Source organism: Globicephala melas, chromosome 1 (genome assembly GCF_963455315.2).
Source record: "Globicephala melas chromosome 1, mGloMel1.2, whole genome shotgun sequence".
Lineage (NCBI taxonomy): Eukaryota > Metazoa > Chordata > Mammalia > Artiodactyla > Delphinidae > Globicephala > Globicephala melas.
In genome coordinates, this window is record NC_083314.1 from 49,928,292 (window position 1) to 49,953,847 (window position 25,556).

The following is a 25,556-nucleotide window of genomic DNA, read 5'->3' on the forward strand; positions in this document are numbered from 1 at the left end:
AAAGAGAGTGACTTATTAGTACAATGTTTCTTAATAGTTACTTCTTTTATGTGTGGATGAGCACACATACATGCATGTGTACATAATACATATATACCTGTGAACACTTAGGAGTACATATATGGGATACATTTTTCAAGTGTCTTTTGAATAATGCTGGCAAAATGGGAAAAGTCACCACTATTGAATCTCTCACGCTTTTCAATATTTATTTTCAGGCACAATTTTTGTTTTCAAAAAGTAATTGCATTCACTTGAAACAACATTTCTCTATGGTTTAATTGAAAGAAAAGAAATTTTCAGAAAAAAATTAATACCTTATTTTTTAATTTACAGCTGCATGGATCTACTTGCCTGGTGTTGAAGCCATCTCTGTCGTTCTGCTGGCAGCCAGGTTCGTATCAGCAAAAGTTGCATTAGGCTTAAATCCTGTTATAGTTGGAGTCACTACTATTGAGGATTTAGATCTTTCTAATGAAGTTCCTGGAAGGTCAAACTGCAACAATTTCTGGGAACTTGGAGATAGGGGAGAAGTTGGAGTTTTCTGTGATCTTCCCTTGTCTGATGAGACACTAGAAGTTTTGTTTCATAAAGACATTATAGAAAGGAAAACTACTTCAAGAACCATCTAAACAATTAATAAGAACAACATGCATAACTTTATTAACATTAGCTTTAAAAAGCTGTGATTCAGGCATTTATTCATTTAACCGAGTCGCTATGCTGAGTGAATGACTATGAATACTCCTCTTACTGCTAGATTTACAGTGGGGAACAAGCTAGGGACAAACCCTGCCCAAAATAATATGGAAAAGGAGTCTCTTGATTAAATTGGCACTTAACTCTTTCCTCTACAATGTACATTTATCATGAATCACTTATTGTAGTATCAGGCAAAATCCTCTAGAATACTTGGAGTTTATATAGCAATTATAAAATTACAACCATACAAAAAGGCAAGGTCAAGCCTATTTTATAAAAAACATCTTAAAATATATCTCTGAAAGAGAATAAAATACCATTTTGTGTTAAAAATGTTTAAATGACAAAAATTATTCGTTATTCCTCTTAACCAAAAAGTCACAGCAAAAATTTTTCATACTAACCATCTCTAAATACTTTATATATGTCCATTTGTTTCTGTCCACTTTTTAATGCTATAGCTCTTTCCTGAACTTTCTAAGAAGTAACCTGTCATACCAATTTGATGAAAACAACTCAAGGACACAAGGCACATGTCTAGCCCCTCTTTGAGAAATTATGCTCATTAAAAGTATTGTTTCTCATAACAAGAAGCATGCTGCCTTGCACTAACCATTTATTTACTGACTAAATTACTCAAATACCCTATAAAGCATGTTAGCAGTTAGCATATTTCAACATACTAAAGCAAGCTTACTTTTAGCTTTAATAAAACTATGAGATGGTTTTCAAAGGTAAACATTTCTCTTATACCAGCATTTAAATATTTGAATAAAAGTAGTCTTGAGAGGCACTCACTTGTTTCCAGTGACCTTTAATTTTCTACTGACGGTTTAGAGAAATACATTTTTAACAGTCTGACAATTTCATTTATGGAACATAAAAAGAATTATCATTACTTCTGTCTCCTAATAGATCTCCATGAAAGAATTCCAACACAACATCAAAACAAACTACTCTGTCTGAATCTCACCTTATGGTTTTACAAGATGTATTTATATTTGTTCTGCAGAGACTTCCCCAGATTAGCGTTTCCAATGATGTTAGTTAAGTTTTCCAAAAAATAAAAAGGAAACAAAGGGAAAGAGTGTGTAGACAGTGTCTACAGCCATGTAAGTTAAGAAAAAAATAGGCTAAATAATTTTTTAAAAATCTGGACTCCTTTGTATCAAAACCTCAAATTGTTTTATCCACTGTGAATCTCCACAGGTGGAAAAGTGGGGGTCTAGACTACAGTATGGGGCATTTATCAACTTATTTGGCTATGGATTCTGTTTCAGAAATGTTTAACTTGGTAGATTTTGCCAATTAAATCATCAGAGTATCTCTTAAGGAAAGGTAAAGTTTTCTGAATTCCAAAATCATTGACAAAGAAATTAAAATTCAACTTTAAACATAGCAACGATGGTATTAATGATACAGCATTATCTGCAACATGAAAGCATTAAAAATGATTATCTGTATGTGACACTGTACTAGAAAAAGCACATAGTTTTAAAATAAAAAAGAAATATTCATGTCTTCTCAGAGCTTAAATTTCCAGAAGGACAAAACCAGTGCAGCAGATAAAAAGTCATGGAGACAGAGTAGGAACTGTACATAAAGCAATAGTTATGTGTAAGCAATAGGCTAAGTGCATAATATATTATGATATTAAAAAGAAGTAAAAAAACAGAGTGTACAAGTTCCATAATCAATGTAAGAGTGAGACTTCAAAATCTGCTTGAGTCATCTATTAAGTGGAGCAGAAGAGAAAAGTTCAGAGGTACAAATAAACAATGATACCAAAAGAACACTAAGTGGTTGTGTTTAAAGAGTGGAAGAATACAGTTGAGAAGAAAACTGTATAAACAAAGGAAATAAGATAAGTCTTTGGTAGCCTAGTGATAACACTTCAAATAAAGTTAAGCTCTTAATGTTGATCTCTGGGGTAACTGTGAGCTCCCAGAGTACCCTAAGGAGAGTAGTTGCTTGGTCAAAGGATTGAGTCAAGAAAACAACTGTGGCAATGGCATTTAGAATAGAAAGGTAGGTTGTGCTAGAGGCAGAGAATTCCTGTGGGAGTGGTTGTAATTGTTTAGGTGAGAGATGACTATATTCTAAAATATAGATAACGACTAGAGCTATGAACAAAACCACAAAAAAACATAAATTTATTAAGTGAATTCTCTGAACATCAATGATATTGTAACTTTAATTAAATATGAATTACAGTATAAAATATGCATTACTTTACCTCAAAGAATGCCCAGAAAGATCCTCCAAAGTGCTATCAGTGTCAAGAGTCTGCTCATAATCTTTAACAGAAAGTTTGCTACTGGTCCCAGATTTCTTTCCTTGATGAGAGCCACGTTCTGAACTAGAGTGTACTTTTTCTTCATCAAGAAGTGAGTTCTGAATATTTCCAGTGAGTGAATCTAGCCCTGTAAAGTAAATTTCTTATAAAACTGATTCCCAATATTAGAAGCTACTGAGAGATAACTGATATCTAGATTTCAATAAAATAACAAAAAGTACAAATAACAAAAAGTACAGACTATCTTAAAATGGACTTTAAAAAATTTTGTTTTTCATATGTAAGATAAAGCAGTTCTTCATTCTTTGCTTCCATTTAAGCAAAGTGAAATTTCTTCCATCAATATCTCCCACTTGCTATTAAAAAATAAATTGTTCTTAGATCAAACGTTTAAAAAGAAAGACAAACATATTAAACAAGAATGAAGTACTATTCTATCCCTATAAAAAAGTAACCAAAAGGAAATTTTTTAAGGATAAAACCCAGAGGTAAGCGAAAAATGGTATCAACTGCCAACTGAACTACCATAATCCTTTCAAAAAACTCTATGGCAAGAACTAAGTAGCCAGATTCATAAAACTGTTCATATTCTCTAAGAATAATCTTACTTACAGGGGTATCTTAAGGAGATTATTGAAACAAACAAAACACAAATTGTGCGTGACATTCAATGCATAACTTTAAAATTAAAAAAATTTCGGGACTTCCCTGGTGGCGCAGTGGTTAAGAATCCGCCTGCCAATGCAGGAGACATGGGTTCGAGCCCTGGTCTGTGAAGATCCCACATGCCATGGAACAACTATGCACCACAACTACTGAGCCTGCGCTCTAGAGCCTGAGAGCCACATCTACTGAGCCCACGTGCCTAGAGCCCATGTTCTGCAACAAAGACAAGCCACCGCAATGAGAAGCCCGAGCACTGCAACGAAGAGTAGCCCCCGCTCACCGCAACTAGAGAAAGCCCGTGCGCAGCAATGAAGACCCAACACAGCCAAAAATAAGTTAATTAAAAAAAAATTTCAACCTACATTTCCAACAATAGAATTGTCTATATTACATAGATAATAGTAACTTGAATATTTAAATAGCACTCTGTAATTTAAAATGCACTGCATATATATTACCTTATTGCTCTTAAACACCTTATGAAGTGGGTACCATATAATTAATTTGCTGATGAGGTTAACTAGAGATCTATGAGGCTAAATAACTTAAGGATACACAGTCGATAGCAGAAATGGGACATAAATCCAGGCCTCATGACTCTAAGTCTAGGGCATTGTTCATCTTGATGATATGTTTCAATAGCAGCACAGAAAAATATTTGCTAGGTTAAAAAAAAAAGCAGAAAAAAGAATCATGTGCACATTTTAATGACAGTTAAAAAAAATTTTAATGCAGATATATGGTTAAAGATCAAAAGAAAATGGAAAAGTAAAGAAAAAAACAATTATGCTGCACACCCATGTTCACAGCAGCATAATCACAATAGCCAAAAGACAGAAGTAACTCAAGTGTCCTTCAACAATGACTGCAATAACAAAACATGGTATATACATACAATGAAACATTAGTCAGCCTTAAAAAGGAAGGACTTTTTTCTTTTTTTTTTTTGCAGTACGTGCGCCTCTCATTGTTGTGGCCTCTCCCGTTGAGGAGCACAGGCTCCAGATGCGCAGGCTCAGCGGCCATGGCTCATGGGCCTAGCCACTCCACGGCATGTGGGATCTTCCCAGACTGGGGCACAAACCCGTGTCCCCTGCAGCGGCAGGCAGACTCTCAACCACTGCACCACCAGGGAAGCCCAGGAAGGACATTTTGACACATGCTACAACATGGATGAACTTTGACAACATTATGCTAAGTAAAATAAGCCATCCAGTCACAAAAGAACGAATACTGTATGATTATACACCTATATGAGGTCCTAGAGTAGGCAAATTCATAGAGATGCACAAAGTAGAACAGCTGTTACCAGGTGCTAAAGGCAGGGGAAAATGAGAGTTATTATTTAGTGGGTATAGAGTTTCAGTCTGGGATAACAAAACAGTTGTGGAGATGGATAAAATGGTGATAGTTGCACAAAAGTGTGAATGTACTTAATGCCACTGAACTGGACACCTAACAATGGTTAAATTTCCTAGTCAAATTCATAGAGACAGAAAGTAGAACGGTGGCTGCCAGGGGCTGGAGAGGGAGGAATAGGGAGTCACTGTTTAATAGGTACAGAGTTTCAGTACAGGAGGATGAAGACGTTCTGGAGACCTATGGTAGTGAAACTTCGTTGCAAACAGTGTGAATAAATTTAATGCCACTGAATGGTATGCTTAAAAATGGTTAAAATGGCAAATTTTATGTTAGCTATTTTTACCAATAAAAAAATAGGTTAATTTAAAAATTATGCTATATTATGCTGTAGTGATAGTAATAAGGTAACAATTTTTCATTAAAATTTGGTTTAAAAAAGGAAAAAGGAGAACAGTCTTACCATATGAGAAATATCAAAGCCAACTATCAATCAAAGAAATGCCAATCACTTCAATGAGATGCCATTTTTCATTATTAGATTAGCAAATATTTTTAAAGTAATGAAACCTTGAGTGTCATTCAGTACGCACAGGAAATAATATTCATAAACCATTTTCATGGGAGTGCAAACTCATATATCCTTTCTTGAGGACAACTCAAAAAATATATACAAATCATTTTCCAGCCAAGCCCTTGACTCAGAAATTCCACCTGACTCATAGTCATTCATCCTAGGAAGCTATGTAAAGATATATACAATGAATTAAATATGCTGACTGCATTATCATAATGGGGAGAAAAACACACAAATAATCTAGATGATTATTAATCAGTGAGAAAGGATTCTATAATCTAAAATCTATTCATGATCCCTAGGCTAGAAGCAAGCTGTTAATACTGTTTATCTCTAAATTTTCCATAATACAGACGCACTCTTATAATAAAAACACTTCATTCATTTAATATATTTTTTCAAACATAAATATACAACTGAAAAATTGTTCTTGATTTCAAAAAACTAGAAATTGTAGACAATATAATGGTCTAAGCAAGAAAGACCTAAACTCCAAACAAGGGACCTATATGCAAAGAAAACGTTTGCCCACAGTTTAAAAGACTGCCAAAGGAAAGTATATGTTTTAAAGTTAAATTAAGATAAATAATTTTTTCTTATGATTACCACTTTAATCTATCAACTATTTTCAACTACATTGGGAAGGAGCTGAGTGAGCATGCAGACAATCTTTTCCACCACCAGATGGAGCATATACAACAAAATTTACACATCTCAGAACTCTGGGATAAAGTACTAAGTTTAAGTTGATGCTGTGGGAAGTAAAATATATGTTTTTTTTTTAAGGCATTGTGAGAGGGATCAGGGAAACTGAAAGCCAAAAACAGTACCTGTATTTCATCTAACCAAGTTTTAGATTATAATTTTTAAAACCTATACTGAATCATATTGTTTATACTCATATATTTAATATATCATGATATCTTAACTTGTACAATATATTGCAGTAGAAGGTACACTTGATTCAGGAGTTAGAAGCCAGAATCTAGGCTTCGCCAGTAACTAGTTAGTAACCTTAGGTGAGACACTAACATAACAAAGATCGGCATTTTTGAGCAAGATCAGCATTTCCCAAAACATATTCTGCTCAATTCTAATGTAACATGCTGACAGAAGAACTGATTCTGTGGTCAAATAAATTTGAAAAATACTTCATACTATAGCCTCATCCTCATCCTAAAATAAATAATCCATATTAGCACATTAAAAGTGTTGATGAACACCAAAAGCACAAGCACCAAAAGCAAAAATAAATATGTGAGACTACATCAAACTAAAAAACTTCCACATTTTGTCTTCATCAACAAAATAAAAAGACAACCTATGGCAAAATACTTACAAATCATATACCTGATAAGGGCTTAATATCCAAAATACATAAAGAATTCACACAACTCAATAGCAAACAATCCAGTTAAAACATGGGCAAAGGAACTGAATAGACAGTTTTCTAAAGGGAAAACAGTATGGAGGTTCTTCAAAAAACTAAAGTAGTACTACCATATGATCCAGCAATTCCACTTCTGGGATTTTATCCAAAGAATATGAAAACACTAATTCGAAAATATATATGCACTCTGATGTTCATTGCAGCATTATTCACAACAACCAAAATATGGAAACAACCGTCCATCAGTGGATGAAGGGATAAAGAGGTGGTACATATACAATGGAATATTATTCGACCATGAGAAAGAAGGACATCCTGCCATTTGTGACAACATGGATGGACCTTGAGGGCACTGTGCTAAGTGAAATAAGTCAGACAGAGGAAGACAAATACTGTATAATATCACCTATATGTGGAATCTAAAAAATCCAAACTCGTAAAAGGACAGAGTAGAAAAGTAGTTGTCAGGGGTAGAGGAAATAGGAAGATATTGGTAAAAGATTACCAACTTTCAGCTATAAGATAAATAAGGTCCAAGGATCTAATGTATAACATGGTTACTGTAGTTGATAACACCGTATCATATAATTGAAATCTGCTAGGAGAGTAGAACTTAAATGTTCTCACCAATATATATATATAGTGATGGATGTGTTAGTTAATGGACTAGATGGAAGGAATTCTTTCACAATATATATGTATATCAAATCATCACGATGTACACTTTAATTACCTTACAATTTTATTTGTCAATTATCCCTTAATACAGCTGTAAAAAATTAAAAGAAAAAAAATAAAAGTGTTGATGAACCCTGCAAGAAAGAAACCTGTTTCACTCTAAAGGCTTTTCCCAAGTTTATGGAACCATGGAGCTCTTTTATCCTCAGAATACTTATGAAACAGCCTATTGCACTGAATCAGTATTTCACAAGAAAAGACAGGCTTTGGGAAGTGTTGATAAAATGATGTCTAATGTTCCTGCCAAAGACTTTCAGAACACTTCCAATCTGCAAGAGAATTATACTAGGTAAATGATTTTAAAAAGAATCTATTCCTAGCACTCTCACATTGGAAATATAAAGTGGCACTAGCTTTTCTGAAGAGCTATTTGGCAAAATGTATCCAAATTTTAAGCACAGCATACTCAGTGTCCCATTATCTCCCTTCTAGGATTTTCTCTTAAAGGAAAGAACCAGATCAAATGCATAAAGATGCATTTGTAAGGATATTCAATGCAGCAGTGTTTATAATAGGAAAAAAAAAAAAAGAACCTAAATGTCTAGCAATGGGGAATTGGCTAAATAAATTACAATATATTCAAATAACAGAACACTAGGTAGTCACTACAAAGGGTTATCCATATTTACTAACACAGAAAGGCATCTGTAACCCACTAACATAAAAAAGAATCGCATAAAATGTGATCTTGTACATGTAACGTTTTCTATTTACATATGCCTACTGATTGTCTAGAAGGATTCTTACTAAAAATGTTAACATTTCACATCCATTAGAATGTCTGTTCTTCAAAAAAAACAAAAACCCAGAAAACAACAAGGGTCATTTTAGTATGTATGTGGAGCAACTGGAACCCTTGTGCACTACTGGTGAGAATGTAAAAGGTTGTAGCTGCTATGGAAAACTGTATGGCAGTTCCTCAAAAAAATAAATATAGAAATGCCTTTTGATCCAGCAAGTCTACAACTGGGTATATACACAAAAGAACTGAAAGTGGGGATTCAAACAGTATTTGCACACCAGTGTTCATGTCCACATTATTCCCAATAGCCGAAAGGTTGAAACAATCAAGATATCCATCAACTGATGAAAGAATACACGAAACGTTGTATATACATATAATGGAATATTATTCAGGAAGGACATTCTGACACATGCTACAACATGGATGAAATTTGAAGACATTATGTGAAATGAAATAAGCCAGACACACAAAGACAAATATTGCATGATGCCACTTATATGAAGCACCTAGAGTAGTCAATTTCATAGAGACAGAAAGAACAGTGGTTAACAGGGGCTCAGGGAAGGCAGGAAAGGGAAATTGCTGCTTAATGGGTTCAGAGTTTCAGCAATGGGATGATGAAAAAGTTCTGGAATGAGGTAATGACGATGGTTGTACAACACTGTGAATGTGCTTAACAGCACTGTATTGTACACTTGAAAATGGTTAAAATGATGAAGTTTACATTATGTATATTTTACCACAATAAACTAAAATAAAACCTAAAAAAATGTTAACATTGGTTATCTCTAGGTAGAGGGAATACAGGTGATTTTTAATTTTTAAATATTTTCTATATTTACAGATTTCTCCTCCCCCCCTTTTTTTTTTTTTAACTCAATGAGCAATTTTTTACTATCAGAAAAAATAGTTTTGGAGGCAAAATCATTCCCTAGGGACCATCCGGTGAGCTTAAGAAGCCTTTGCCTAATTACTGTTATCTTCTCACCTCTAGGCTTACAGAGCAAATGAGATGTACGCATTATACGTAAGCTTCGAAATTACCATATAAAGCATCTATTATCATCTTCATTTTATAGATAAGGAAACTTGAGTATTATATTTATTCAATAACACTCAGAAATGTACATGATATAAAGTTTTTTAAAAAGCACTTGCAGGGCTTCCCTGGTGGCGCAGTGGTTGAGAGTCCGCCTGCCAATGCAGGGGACACGGGTTCATGCCCTGGTCTGGGAAGATCCCACATGCCGTGGAGTGGCTGGGCCCGTGAGCCATGGCCACTGAGCCTGCGCGTCCGGAGCCTGTGCTCCACAGCAGGAGAGGCCACGACAGTGAGAGGCCCGCGAACCGCAAAAAAAAAAAAAGGACTTGCAAGACAATATGATTTCACTTCTGTTTTTTAAATAAAAATGTATGTGGGAGTGTGCCTGATTTTATGTATATACTGGAAAAATAGGCATCAAAAACATTAATAGTAGTTACCTCTGAGCAGAAGAATCAATAGGGATTTATGTTTCTTGCATGATTATTTATCTACAATCCTTAATTTTTTATCATTGTTAATGTATTCCTTTTGTACTAAGCGTAAGATTTATAATGTCATATATCAAAAGGTATTGTTGTAATGATAAATATGAAAGCCAATTACATTATCATAAAGAATTCATCTAACTTATGAAATGAAATCATAACTTTAGATCACTATCACAAAGTCACTGGTAAGAGAAAAAAATTACCATGTAGAATTCCACTTACATTCTATCTTTTCCTTTTTTCCTTTCTTTCCTTTAGAAGAAGAAGATGAACGAGATGACGCAGCAGACTGGGCCCCTGATGAGTGCTGGGAGGTAACATCCACAGAGGAAAGATCATAGGCAGACTTTCTGCTAGAATGATCCTCCTGAACGCCTAAACTGTTACTACCAATACTGTCAAAGAATAAGTAATAGTGGTTAAAGCAAGAAATAAAAAGTCTCAAATCACAGCTCAAACTATAGATATTTTAAAATCTATTTAGTCACAAGGAGAATATAACTATAATCAAACACGCTTTCCATTTTTCTTGGTTTCTTACTACCAGAAACCTGGATTATTCCCTATGGCTCAATTTATTACTGAGAAAAGTCTCAGGCAGTTTTTTACTGAAGTGAAACCAATAAAAATGGGTAATTCAGACACATAAGAGAAAAAAATATAATGTTGGATACTGAAAAATGTGGCCTCAATTTCTATTCAAACTTATAATTTATTAACTTCCTTCTGATAATCTTATAGGGAACAATAATTTAATATGCTCTACTTCAACTGAGAAAAAAATGCAATAAATCATATTGACTGGTGATATTAAATGTCAATACAATTAAATCCTTGCAAGTCTTGATTTAAAAATTAGTCTTTTCTTTAAAGTTCAAAATTTAAAATTATACTTCTCCTGCTATAATCTTAATAATATTTATTTTCATTAATCCAGCTAGATATAACTAATTTTTAAAAGATCATCCAATAATTTTATGTGCATTACAATTTGTAATTTGTGAAGAAAGTTACACTGCATGTGAATAATTACAGATTATTTTGTATGGTAACAAAATTTAGGGAGGAAATTCTCTCTGGCAAAATCTGATTCACTTACTATATGACGCTGTACAAGTAACAACCTTAGTGCTTCAGTTTCCTCTCTCAAGTAGGAATAATAACAAAAATACTTATATCAGGCTATTGTAAGAATGAGTTAATACAGGTAAAGCCCACTCAGTCCTCTCAGTGCCTTGTACATTAAGTGCTCAATAAATATTAATGTTATAATGTTGCTATTTTTCAAAGATTTGCAAAATTTTAGATGTTATCCCAATTATAAAAAAATTTACTGATTACTTAGGATCATGAAGTCAAGGGTCTATCTAGTCATCTTCAATTCTATCACAGAAAACCATTTCTTAATCATCTCATATTAATATACCATGGGATAGTTTTCCCAATACTAATCTCTACTGGGGATTCACAGATTGCTTTAACAACCTGTATTTTGCTTATTATGTGCCAGGCCCTGTTCTACATACTTTGTATTTCACTGAATATTCATAACACTTTAACAGAGAAGAAAACTGAGGCACAGGGAAATTAAGCAATATGCCCAAAGACAAACAACTAATAATTAGGAAAGCCAGTATTTAAACCCACACAGTCTGGATCCAGAGCCCACGCTCTTAATAACCACTATGCTATCTTTAAACAAGGAAAATTTGACAAATATTCAGACCATAGTTCTCATTTGTACATTTTTCTCACTCTTCAGATTTTGCTCCATATTGTCAACATATTCTTCTTACTTGGGTTCAAGAGCTGACTTTTTTTCTGTCAAAGTCCCACTCCCTGCAGAGGAGACAAAATCATCTTCATATGAAATGCTGCTTAGAGGGGTTGTGATGGCATTCAAAGACCGTGATGCTGATGTTCCTCTTTCCAACCTGTCTTCAAATCCTGTCAAAAGTAATAATTAAAATGTGTTTTAAAACAAAAATTTAAAAAACTATAAGCAACGCATTCCATAACCTGGAGATTAACAACACAGATTTAGGGTCATTTTAGTTTGCTTTCATTAGGGCTTCTTTTCAAGTTATCTTTATACCTAACAATACATTTTTAACTTCTTATTAGGGAAATTTTCAAACATACATGACAGTAGAGAGAATCATATAATGAAACCAGTGCATCCATCACCCACCTTTAACAATTATCAATACATGACCAATCTAGTTTCAATTAAACTTCCTATTCCCTCCATCTGTAACTCTCCCCAAATATTACTTTGAAACAAATCCCAGATAACAGATCATTTCAACTCTAAACATTTCAGTATAATATCTTAATGAAAATCTAACAGAAGGATTTAAGGACAAATCCAACTTCCTTGTGAAAAAAAAATGGAGGGTGTTGATTTAAAAGCACTTTGCTATAACCAAAAGAACTTTAATATGCAAAGAACCTTAAAACTATCACCTATAGAAATAAGTGTTAAACAAAAGAGATCAAAAGCACATATAGGTCTGCACAAGATCATACCAAAGTGGCTAAATATAAATTCTAGGAAAATGCAATGGGATACCCAATTAAGCATAAGCTGAACAGATGAAATCAATTCATTTGTCAGATATGTTGATGGAAATGAAAAACCACAGTATCCATGGCTGACTTAGGGCTCAGCCTCACTCTCCAACCTGGGAATTCTAAGGTTATACTAGCATAAGATGTGTAGAATCCACCTACAGTAGAAGAACAGAGAAAGGGACTTGAAGGAATTGAGGCCACCACAGAAAAGGAAAAGTTGTGTTGCAGGATTTCAGGGATAAGAAGGGAACTTTAAAAGTTATTGTTTCAGGATCCAAATATATAGCTACACTACTCTCAAAGTCTGTTTTTAAAATTAGTTTTGACAAACAGTAATAGATCTGTTTCCACATTAGAAATGTTACTGCAGTTGCCCCTCTCAATCCTTGACCACTATATTTCCAGTGATTCACACACAAATCACTGTTTTAAGAAATATACTTATTTTCTATCTAAATATATAACTCTGGTCACAGTAAACCTAGTATACACTTGATACATACCAATCCTGAACATCACCTAAGAATTTCTCTAAATTAGACTAAAATTTCTATAACCACCAACCATTGTTTTATGACAATAACAGCTAAGAACTAAAATTTTAAAGATTAAATTAGAATACTCTAGTTGAAGCTTGCAGATAACTCAGATTAATTTGGACAATAATAAATCTCTACTATCCTTGTAATGAATGATGAAAATTTACAGTTAAATATTATCTTGTGCAGAATTGTGAAATAATTTATCTTAAGATAACATACAAATATTACAAAGGTTACTTATTTTTCTCACCTTTTCCATATAATTTATATGATTTTGTAAAAATATTAATGACACTATGTGGACTTCCCTTCGCCAATTCTTCCCATGGTCCTTTGCTTTGTGTACCACCTATGGGCCCAAAGAGTGGCAAAAATTTTTCAGCTTCCTTCTGAAACTCTTTGATGGGTTCATAAGCATTTCTTTCTCCAGCACAAAATTCCTTTTCTTTTAAGATTTCTGCTAACTTCAAAGGGGACCGTGCATCTTGACCTCCCTCTTCTTCAGAGAGACTACCCTCACTAAGAAGAGGCCCTTCACTCACTGAATCTGTGCTGGAACCAAGAGACATTTTGGCTTTGTCTTGAGAACAAGCTTGCATATCAGAGCTAGAAAAGTCAGTCTGCCTCTTACACAACTGTGCCAGCAGCCCTTCTGGTTTGGGACCAGGGGATCTCATTCTGAAGCTTGATACGGCACTATGAGGTCTTATCATCTCAGGAAGCTTTTTAAATTCACTAAGGTTGCCTACACCAGGAAGATCATCATCAAAAGTTGCATGAGACACACAGGTTCCCAGCATCTTTTGAATTCGAGCAGAGAAAACATCTTCTGCATCCTCTTTCACAAGTGGACTTATAGCCTTGGTCCAATGTCCATCTTCTTGGGGTGTTCGCTGCACATCATACTCAGTGTTCCATACTGACCCATAGTTAATGTTAGCCCCAGCTAATTTCTTAGCTTCACTTTCAATCCTGCTGGACAAAGAAGCAGCTGTTGCTTTCAAGGCTTCAATACGATCCAGTTTACTCTTATATTGGCTAGCACTAGGTTTTAACAAGGCATCTGGATGAGCAGCTGGTGAGGTCAGATATGGTTGAGGTGTAAAAGATAATGGCCCTGAAGCCATATTATGATTCTTCCTAGTTGGTAAAATGGATTCAAAATCCTTATGCAAAATTCCTACATGCTCTAGACTCAAGAGATGGGAAAATAAATTTCCAGCTGTTCCAACAAGAGGCTGTGGTTGAGAATGGTGGACTCGTGGACTCAGTCTGTCAGGCTGCATCCATGTAGGATCCATCAAATCCCTTCTGGAAATGAAAGTTACAATATGTTAGTTAACACAGGACCTCATAACTAAGCCACCTTTTTTTTAAGTTTTGTTTTTTCTGATTATAAGAGTAATGCATAGCCACTGCACACACACACACAAAAAAAGACAGACAAAGGATAAAAAAGATAAAGATCACTCATAGCTAACCAATGAGAAAGAGGCACTATCACTATTTCATTATATCTTTCTAGGACTTCCCTGGTGGCACAGTGGTTAAGGTCTGCCTGCCAATGCAGGGGACATGGGTTTGAGCCCTGGTCCAGGACGATTCCACATGCTGCAGAGCAACTAAGCCCGTGTGCCACAACTACTAAGCCTGAGTGCCACAACTACTGAAGCCCATGCGCCTAGAGCCCGTGCTCTGCAACGAGAAGCCACTGCAATGAGAAGTCCATGCACTGCAACGAAGAGCAGCCCCTGCTCGACACAACTAGAGAAAAGCCTGCACGCAGCAATGAAGACCCAATGCAGCCATAAATAAATAATTTTTTAAAAAATAATTATATCTTTCTAAACATTTTTCTACATGTATGTTGTGTTTCATGTCATTTTCACGAAAATGAAATCTTATCATACATACTGTTTTGTAAACAGCTTTCTTCAACTAAGACACATTTTTTAAACTATTGAGGAGAAGGCATTATAACCCTTAAAACTCCGTGGACAAAATTTTTTACAATATTGGCTCTACCTTTCTCTTTAAAAATAATGTTACATAAAAGAGAAATGCTTAAGATTGTAGGCATGATATTACTCTAACCAACACATATTTAATAAACACCAAACAGTTATGTTTAACATTGTACATACTAAAGAAATGAGATTATTACAATCTAGTTCTAAGAAAAATTGATAGGGCATCCTTAAAGGCTAGAAACAGAATAAAGATGCCCTAGATGACATTATATAATTCACTTATATTTCCAGATTATAGACAACCTCCCTGTATACTAAGGAATACTATACAAAGGTTAAAGACTGGTGTTAATTATTAAGAAGATCCTTAGAAAAAATAACATGAGGTTTTGTCCTTGGTCTTGTCCATTATTTTTGGATGATGACATGAAGACATGCTTATCAAATTTGTAGATGACAGAAAGTTAGGAGGCATGGCTAACCCAACAAATTATTGAATTATGATTCAAAGTTATTTAGACAGGCTGCAACCTTAGACCAAACTAGTATGAATTAATATGAAGTCCTACCAATTAAGTTCAAAAAAAATCATCTGGAGGAGGGTAACCAGGGTGATGAGGGAAATGAAAGGCATGTAATACAAGGTTTGGTTGAAGGTTATGTGGTAGCAGTCTTGTATATTGAATGACTGCTATGAAAGCAGAATAAAGGAAGACTAGTGAATAGATTCTATATCACAGAATATAGACTATTACAAATGCAAGGTGTGAGGTTATTAGTGCCCAAATTAAGCTGGTAGAAACAGAAATACAAAGGAAGTTATAAATAAAAAGGTACTGCTGAATAAAAACCCAAGATCTTTAAATTCAAGTATTTAGAATGACAATTTTGTGGCAGGCTCTATGTTGATGGTAAAGGAATAGCAGTACACAAAAATGAAAAGATTTAATCCAGTTATGACCTAATCCTTACTCTTCAGTTTCAGAAGATCTAGCAGGGATGAGAGACTAATAAACAGCTAAACACGATGTTGTTAAGTACTAATATAAAGATATATAAAGTTGAATAGGGTATAGATAGGGAACAATGAACTCTGATAGCCAAGGAAATTGATTTTTGAGCTAGATCTTCAAGGTCTTCAAGGTCAGGTAGGTAATTTGGAGCTTTCCAGGTAGCTAATGCAGAATGATGGAACATGAAGGGCAAGGAAAAGAAATGCTGTGCTTTTAAGCATAAACTAACTGAGAGAACTCAAAGAACTACAAGGATTACATAAAATGATACAAGCAAAGTACTTAGATCAGAGACTGAAACGTAACAAACAATAAATGTTAGCTATTTTTATCAATATTATTATTCTCTTGGGAGGTGAAGGGGGCAGCAAGGGGGCGAGAGGATCATATGTATTAACCCAAAACTGGTTAAGTGACTTGATTTTTATTCCCAAAACGGTTATTTCAAAGTATAACTTATAACCATGTAATCTGAAAATCATCTTAACTTTCATGGACAAATAGGTTTTTTGTTATTTTTTTCTTTTTACTTTACTGTACACTTTACAGCAAAAAAAAATTTTTTTTCTTAATTTAAGGTAAAATAGCCCTCATTCACCAATCTGAATTCAAATCAAATCCCTTTTTAGTCCTTGTCCGTGTGTTCATATGCATATCCAAATATAGTCTTTGAGAGGTAAGATATGTTGATATAAGAGTCATATGAAGAAATTTTGAATAGTTATGGATACAGAAATGCCTTTTGAAAAATATTCAACACAAATACTTAAAACTATTAATTTCACTGTAATTCATTTATCTGACAAACATTTATCTGTGTTTACATCAGAGAAGGCAAGAATGCTTCCAACTGCAGGTGATCCCCAGGAGAACTGATATTTACACCAGATATTAAAGAACAGGCAAGAGTTGAACAAAAGAATAGAGCATGCAGTAAGTATAGATGTATACCATGCTTAAATATTCATCAGAAGATATTAACCAATTTCTAAATAAACCTCTTCTTCACAAGAAGGTCAATCAATAAAATTCACTGAGCATAGACCACTATACTAATATCGTGGAAAGAAAGAACCTTAATCATCTTTCATTCTCCCCTTTTTACCTTGCAAGAGGCTGTGGAGGTTCTGACAGAGACATGTCGCTACTGGAAGATGCACTTGGGGGACGTTCCTGCACTTTGTTCTCTTTGTCAGATTCTCCAGATGGCTGATACCCTGGTCTGGTCTAAGAAAAAAGGACATCAAAGTTATCTGACTCCCATCATAAAGATATATTCAAGGAGCACATAAAATAAATATTAAGTTGCTTCAACTTTACAAAGATCACGAAATGCAGGAGCTTTTTTCTCTCAAATAAAACCAATTCAAATTTAGTTTGTCTTAAAAGCAGCCATTACAGTTAACAGCAAAATTACACCTGAAATCCAACAAAGGCACCTAACACTGCATAATTCGGAGGAAATAATACTCTTTCTAAACCTCAGTTTTTTCACCTAATAAGTGGAAATACTAGTAGTACCTACCCTTCTCAGGGCTGTGAGAATTTACTGAAACTTAAGCCTGTAAAACATTTAAAACAGTATGTGGTATATGGTACAGACTCAAATGTTATTCTTACCCTTAAAAACAACAGCAAAAATCATAAAATTAGCACACTAAAGTAGGATATTCTCTAATTTCAACACAGATAACAAACTAGGCTTTTCATTATTAATACAGTCTAACTTTGCTCAGTAATACAGTAAAATCTAGGCAAGGATATAACTAACAGCAGTGATGAGACAGATCAGTACCAATCACTCTAGGAAACTAACTGAGCACTTATTTTCAATCGTATTTATCTAGAATAAACTTCAGGAAAGGCCATCACTATTATAAATACTGTCTGAGCATATGTCTGAATATTAGGAATGGTGAGTAATTTTTTTAAAGTATAGCAAGTAAGTTTTTCCTAACCATGAATTACTTCCCTTTGTATCTCTGTCACTACTATTACCTGTGTTTCCTGCATATGTTGATGAGTTGGCTCTTCAAGCAATGACTTTTCTAGAAGCAATTTGGAGTAAGTTTCCTGCAGTCGCCTATTTGCTGATGGCTCAGAAGGAGGCACATTTTTCACTTTAGTAAAGGCTTCTTTTTGTTTCCGGTAGAGCTCCTGTAATCGTTTGTTCTTCTGTTCCGTGGCCTCCTTTTGAGCCTTCTTCTCCTCATTTTGCTTCCTCTTCCTTTCCTCCTGCTGTCTAACAATGTACTGTCGTACCTCATCCGTATCATAGTGACGCTTTTTGGAAATAACAGGGGGATCTTCATTAGCTGTTATTTTGTCAGGTTTTCTTTTTATTGGGCTATGACTCCTAGGAGCTTGTATTGATGGTGATGGCTTCTGATTCTGTAACTCTCCTGTCTCTTGCCTTGCAGCCTGAGCTGCTGAATCCAGCTGTAGGTCATCAAGAATTCCACGAATTTCAACAGGTAAAAAGTCCTTATTTAAGGCAGCATTTTCCTCCTGTTTATTATCTGGAAGAGATGGAACTAATTTCTTTACATTATTTTCTGACCGAACTCTACTTCTTGAACGTTCTGAGTTTCGTGGAAGATGTCTATGTGAAACATCCAATCTGGGATCCGATTCTGCTCTTCCAATATGACCCCCTACAAAGTATGAACTGTTACTGATGTATTAAAATTCTATATTCATTCCTAAGATTTATCACACTAAGGAGAAAATTAGGAATTTCGCTTTATCTTAAACTCAAATTCAAATATCCTATAAAGTCTCCTAAGGAATATTTTAGAAGGAAAGAAAAACAGTAAGAGAAGAATTTCAATACTCTTAGAAACTATACTTCCTCAGCATTTTTAAAAAGTGCATCTTTTAATATTTCTGAAATAAGGACATATCTTGCTGTTGATATGAATATTTATTAATATGAACAGAGAATTACTATTTCTCTCCCATATGCATATTTAATGTTACTATTTGTCTCCCTCACCAAACCCTCAAATAGTTGTTAAGAAACTGACAATGTGGGCTTCCCTGGTGGCGCAGTGGTTGAGAGTCCGCCTGCAGTTGCAGAAGACGCGGGTTCATGCCCCAGTCTGGGAAGATCCCACATGCCGCGGAGCGGCTGGGCCCGTGAGCCATGGCCGCTGAGCCTGCGCTTCCGGAGCCTGGGCTCCTCAATGGGAGAGGCCACAACAGTGAGAGGCCCGCATACCGCAAAAAAAAAAAAAAAAACCTGGCAATGTTACAGGCTGCCACAACTCTCCAATGAATAACAGAAAAAATTAAATATATAGAAAAACAATCATTTTATCATCTAAATGTGTGTTGATGTGGCTTAAATTTAGGCTAAGGACGGTGTGAGTTTATTTATAAGCTAGATGAAAGCGAACAGGAACAAACACAAAATATATATTGACTTCTATATACCGAATTGCATCTCTTACTGAATCCATTCCAGAAGCTCAAATTCAGGCAAATTTTTGCCATTGAAAAGGAAAGCGGGCTTGTAGGTATTTATATTTCATTTCCCAAAATTAGTGTTCATTAGTGAAAAAGTAACTAGTTATTTCAAATGGCACTCAAGACGTTTCAAAAAGAAAACAGCAATGGACTTGAGGGTCAAACTAAAGACCTGTGGATCTAGATCAGATTTTGTCACCCACTGACTGTATACCCTTGAGAAAACTCACTTCTCTCTCAGAGCCTGTTTCCTAATCTGTCAAACAACAACAAAAAAAATCCAACCTTGTGAATGTCTACCTGTGTTTATGTCTGTGGAGATAAGACAGATTGGACTTGATTCTCTAAAGGTCTAACAATATTTGATTACATGATGCTTTGTTATTTATTCATAATGACAGCTAAATGTAATTAATATAACACAAACAGAATTCTTAATAAAGATCATCATAACATCTATATATGGAAATTATCCACAGACAAGCCCAATTTCTTCTTTTTTGAGCTACATTCACAATTATAATGCAAAGTCTTAAGAGTATTTTCACCTCTCAAAGTACTTACACAAGCAACTTTTAATTGCTTTGCTCAACAATTTTAATGGTTGAGTAATTTAATTTACTAATTTAATTACTCACCAGATTTAGTAGTTCTTTCTCTTCCACTTCTGTCACTTGATGCTATTCTTCGCTCTTTTTGCTCTATTCTAGGTGCAGGTCCCAGAATTTTTTTTACTAATTTTTGTCCATCTCGCCAAGAAGATGTACTTATCAGATGACTGCTACCTAAAAAAAAAAAAAAAAGAAAAAGAAATATATATATTGGATTGAATTTGCAACTTAAATTTTAGCTCTCAGAACATGAATTATGTGAATGTAAACTACACTAATTCTTACATTAAAAAAGTATAATGAAGTATTTTTCATGTGATATTAGTTGTCAGGGGCATAGTTTGAAATGAAGCACTGGGACCATTTATAACTTACAAATACTGATCTTGGATTGTATTTATCCAGTTTTGTGGTGGGCTAATTTCCATGTGTGTACTGTGCCAGTGACCAAGACAGAAAGTCATTAAACTGTATTAAAGCTGTATTAAGTTTATCTATAGTGAAAGTCCTCTTTTTCTACCAATGACTACATGAGACTATTCCAGAAAGCCAGAATTCAGAAATAACCACCCAGCATATTTGGAAGCCAACATTTATAAATAGCTACCCAGTATATTCGTGGTTGCTTGCTCTTGATTCAGAAAATTAAGCTGAAATTGAAGAGAAGCCTGCTCTCTCATTTTGCTTAAGAACATAAAGGTTTTTTTTTTGCAAAATGAAACAAAAGTTTATTTTCTGCAATACTTTCTGTAAATTACAAAGGCAAAATGCTAAACTACAGCATGTAACTTTTCAATATTTAACCAGAGCACTTGTAATAAATATGCATCCTGAAACAAGATAAAAGGCTACACTCTGTCAGGCATCCTAGCCTCCGCAGAAATGCGCAGGGGCGTGAGGGGGTGGTTTTGTGTTTTCTTAAGTGCTATGAGGGAAAGTCCTTTCACATAAAGTTTCTGTATAAATAGATTGAGCAATAGACTTAAAACCTTTTAAATGTTTTAGATAGACCGATTAAGGTTAATAAAAAGGTACAAAAACATTTCTAAAGTAAATAGCACACCTTTATAATTCATGTTTTTTAATAATAGACGTTTTCATTAAATGTGTACTTCCATTTAAACTTTCAAATGAAACTCTAAATGGTATTTTTTAAAATTATAAATCAATAAAATAGTATCACAGAAAGCTTGGAAAATAGAAGAAGACAGATTAAAAACCACTGCCCTTACTTAAACAAAGTACTAGTATTATTTTGTGTATTTCCTTACAGTAATTTAAAGATCAGTAGTAGGTGATTGTAGCCATTGTATCCATAAAATTTTACCTTTTTCTCTTAGCATCTTATGACAAGAATATTTGTTATTTCTTACAGAAATTATAACTTGAAGTGGCCACACAATACTCCTTCTAACAGAAACATAGTTTAACTATCTACCATTCAATATTTAGGTTACTTCTGATATTATAAAAAATTATACAGTGAACATTTTCATTTATTTTTTTTCTTTCTGTTGGATATATTACTTGGATTATTTGATCAAGGAAAATGAGCACTTTGACATATAATACTATTTTTTCTTTTTTTTAGAGAAACTATATCCATTGATATTTCAACAAGCATGGTATAAGTATGATTTTTATAAGAGTGATTTTTATTGTAAATTTACCAGCTTTGGCTATGAATATAAAAGTATTTTCTTCTAATTTAATTAGGTTTAAAGTGCTACTTCATTATTTTCATTTCCATTACATTTCTTATATTGCTTTGCATTTAAACACTTTTACATATTTATTTCAGTTTTTTTTAATGGTTTCTATTTTGTAAATGGTCTTTCACGTCATTTTTTGTTTTTTATGTTACCATCTGTTTTGAAATAATGGTCTGTTAATTTTTTTACAATCTGAAGCTAATAAATGAAAATTTTTTCTCTTGGTAAACAGCTGTATTTATTGAAATATATTTTTATGAAGTTTTATAATGAGGGCAATTTAAAGTGTTGATGATATTTGCTTTTTGAATGTCATTGTTTTATGCATTAAAAAGTAGTGTGTAGTTTTGTTATATATCTGTAAAATAGAATGTGAAACTCCCTGTAATACCATCCCCTTCAAAGGTAATCACTGTTAACTATTTGTTATAGAGCCAGGTTATAAATCCCAGGCAATCTGGATCAAGCCTGAAATGTTAATCACTATGGAACTAGGGAATTCTCTTTTTCCCCCTTTTTGATTTATTCAGAGTCCAGCCTGATCACTACTAGCATGGACTGCCAGATTTTTCTTGTGCAACATTTATTCTCTTATGAGAATGAGTGAAGGAACTTAGCTACGGTCATAAGCCATCCCTTTGTATATAAAAGTTCACGACATAAAAATCATTACCTTTAATCTGGTTAATTTCTATTAAAAATAATGATAGAAAAAAATTGGAGGGGAGCATTGTTCAGTATCATGGTGAATATATGGTTTGATGAGTATACACATACATGAAGATTTATCAAACTATACATTCTAAATATGTATAACTTACTCTATGTCAATTATACCTCAATCAAACACACATATACAAAATAATGATACATAAAATATACTGAATTTTTGCACGTGTCGAATGAGAACATTTATTTCCGTGTAGATGTCATTTCACTAATATGTAACTTTAGGATGGGCCTGATATTGAGAAAACCAACCTGTTTTGCATTCTGGACTTGATAACTGTGCTACCTTTTGGACTTTTCGTACTGGCTTGACCACTTTCTTCTCTTTACTTTTCTCAGCAGGTTTTTCTTTCATAGAGCTATCACCTGAAAAGCAGAAACATATATAGCAAATATTATAACGATTGCTACCTATCCACTCATCCTCCCCACCAGTATGAAAAATCTGTATAAAGTATATGATTCAGGCAGAGAGAGAGAAATCTTCACTGATGCTATTTCTTTGACCCAAAGGCTACAATGCCAAGTCCTCTTACAGCAAAGTCTAGAGATCACCATTACTCCACTGTTAGGTTCCAATTCTTTGTTATTTTTTTCAAGAAACCCTTGAGAAAGTCACCTCGCTTTCACAAACTAGAAGATGCTGCAACAGTAATGCTTTCCAAGCTAGATCATAGCATTTATAGAATCTCAGAGGTGAACACTTTCACAGACTCCTTTTCATTTAAAAATTCCTACTTAACTGAGACATTCATGACCTCCTAAAGTAAAACTTTATAAAATACTCAATATTCCTACATTAGGCCCTTTTATGATTATGCTAGTGAAATATGTCAAGGTTTTTCACACACACATAAATTACTCACTAATTTTTAAATTCCAATCTGGGGAAATAAACTGAACATATAAATTTGAAAATTAATCTCAATCACAGATCTGGATAAATGTACTTTAAAATACATATAGAGCTCTGCATTCTGGGCAAAGAAAAAGTAAATGTGAGTCAAAGGCCCTGAGGCAGGAGCATACTTAGTGTCTAAGAAACAGCAAGGAAGCCAGTGTGAATGAAGTGAACAAAGAGAAGAGCAGTAAGAACTAGGGTCAAGAGACATAACCGAGGGCAAGATCATGTAGGGCTTTATAGCTCATTGTAAGAACTTCAGGTTTTACTCAAAAATAAGATAAGAAATTTTTGAGCAAAGGAGTGATATGACCTAAATTAAATTTTAACAAGGTTACTCTCACAGCTGCGATGAAAACAGACCCATTAGAAGAAGGGCAGAAGCAGGGTAACCAGTTAGAAAGCTACTGCAGTAATCCAACCAAGAGACTGATGGTGGAGGGCTTAGACCTAGGTGGTAGGGGAAAGCGGTTATATTTCAGACAATGTTAGATATAAGGTGTGAGAGAAATAGAGTGATCAAGGATGACTCAAGATTTGGGACCTGAACAATTAGAAAGATAAGATTAACTAAAATGGAGAGACTACCACAGGAATAAGTTTAAGGGGTGTACCATGACCCCATTTAGTTAGTTAGCTAGCTCCATTTTTGGATATATTAAGCTTAAGAAATCTATTATGCATCCAGGGGAAGGTGCAGAGTTAGCAGCTGGATATCAATCTGAGTTCAGAGAAGTCTGGCCAGAGACATAAATTTAGGAATCATCAGCAACAGAGCATATTTAAAGTCCTGAGACTAGATGAGCTTGCCGAGTTTGTATATAGATAAACAAAAAATTTAAAAAACAAAAAAGGAAAAAGAAAGGGGTGGAGGAGTAAAGAAGAGAAAAAAAAAAGAAAAGAAAAATAAAGAAAAGAGAAGCACAGATCCAAGCACTGAGACCAGGACATGCTGATGTTCAGAGATCACAGAGTTGATTAGGAAAAAAACAACTGAAAAGGAGCAGCTAGACTTAGGAGGAAAACTAAACACTTATGGTATCCTACACAGATGCCAAGTGAAGAATTTCAAGGAAGAAGTGATCAGTGATGCCCAATGATGCTGAGAGATCAAGTAGGTTGACAAATGTGAATTAAACATTGGATTTAGCAATGTGGAAGAGTGGAAGTCATTGATGACCTTGATAACAGCAGTCCACAGACATGTAGGAGCAAAAACCTAACAGAAAGGTTTCAAGAGTAAAACAGAGGAGAAAAATTGGAGACAATGAAGATAAGGCAACTTTCTGAAGTTCTGTTGTAAGTAAAAGAAGAGAAACAAGGTAGTTGCTAAAACGAGTAGGGCCAAAAGAGGGGTTCTTTTATGATGGCTGAGATAACAGCATGTTATCAAACAGTATGTTGATGGGCATGACCTCATAGAGAGGGAAAACTTGATGGTGCAAAAGAAAGAAAACAAGGCTGAAGTAATGTCCTTCAATACACAAGAGCAAATGGAATATAAAACACAAGTAGATGGGTTTGTTTGTTTAAGATAGGAGACCAGGCAGAGTTCACCCACCATATCAAAAGAGAAGGCAGAGTATAATCCACAGACCTCTTTAAGAGTTTTTTGACATACGTCATTCCACTAGTCTATAATGATACTGTTCTATGAATTATATAGTTATTATTCCTATTTTACAGATGAGAAAACCAAGGAAGAGAGGTTATGTAACATAGATAGTATAAATAGCTAATATGTGGCAGAGCCAGAATTTGAACCCCTGTAAACTGATTCCAAAATCTTTGCTCTTAACTAATATATTTCCTCTCCACATGGGAAAAAATTTTTGAAAATAGTGTTCCAACAGTAACAGTAGGAAAATTGGACTGGACAGTTAATGCCACAGTATTTATTAGCAAAATCTCCACTGGGGTTTACTAGAAAATTCTCAGGCTTTAGAGTCAGACAGACTTGGTTTTGAACCTTGGCTTCAATTCTTAACTTTATGCAACCTCGGGAAAATTACTCTTTGGGCCTACATTTC

The 25,556-nt window shown here is 34.4% G+C and overlaps 1 protein-coding gene across 1 annotated transcript in view; it reads right to left on the reverse strand.

The window, feature by feature from the left end:
- Nucleotides 1-25,556, reverse strand: part of CEP350 (centrosomal protein 350) — a 139,700-nt gene that overhangs the window by 87,627 nt on the left and 26,517 nt on the right. The window contains exons 8-16 of the mRNA XM_070043864.1: nucleotides 22,878-22,991; nucleotides 20,212-20,358; nucleotides 18,104-18,759; nucleotides 17,211-17,332; nucleotides 13,373-14,433; nucleotides 11,803-11,953; nucleotides 10,229-10,401; nucleotides 2,939-3,125; nucleotides 355-572 (exon numbers count right to left, since the gene is read on the reverse strand). Coding sequence (XP_069899965.1) covers nucleotides 355-572; nucleotides 2,939-3,125; nucleotides 10,229-10,401; nucleotides 11,803-11,953; nucleotides 13,373-14,433; nucleotides 17,211-17,332; nucleotides 18,104-18,759; nucleotides 20,212-20,358; nucleotides 22,878-22,991 — 2,829 coding nt within the window. The remainder of the gene's footprint in view (nucleotides 1-354; nucleotides 573-2,938; nucleotides 3,126-10,228; nucleotides 10,402-11,802; nucleotides 11,954-13,372; nucleotides 14,434-17,210; nucleotides 17,333-18,103; nucleotides 18,760-20,211; nucleotides 20,359-22,877; nucleotides 22,992-25,556) is intronic.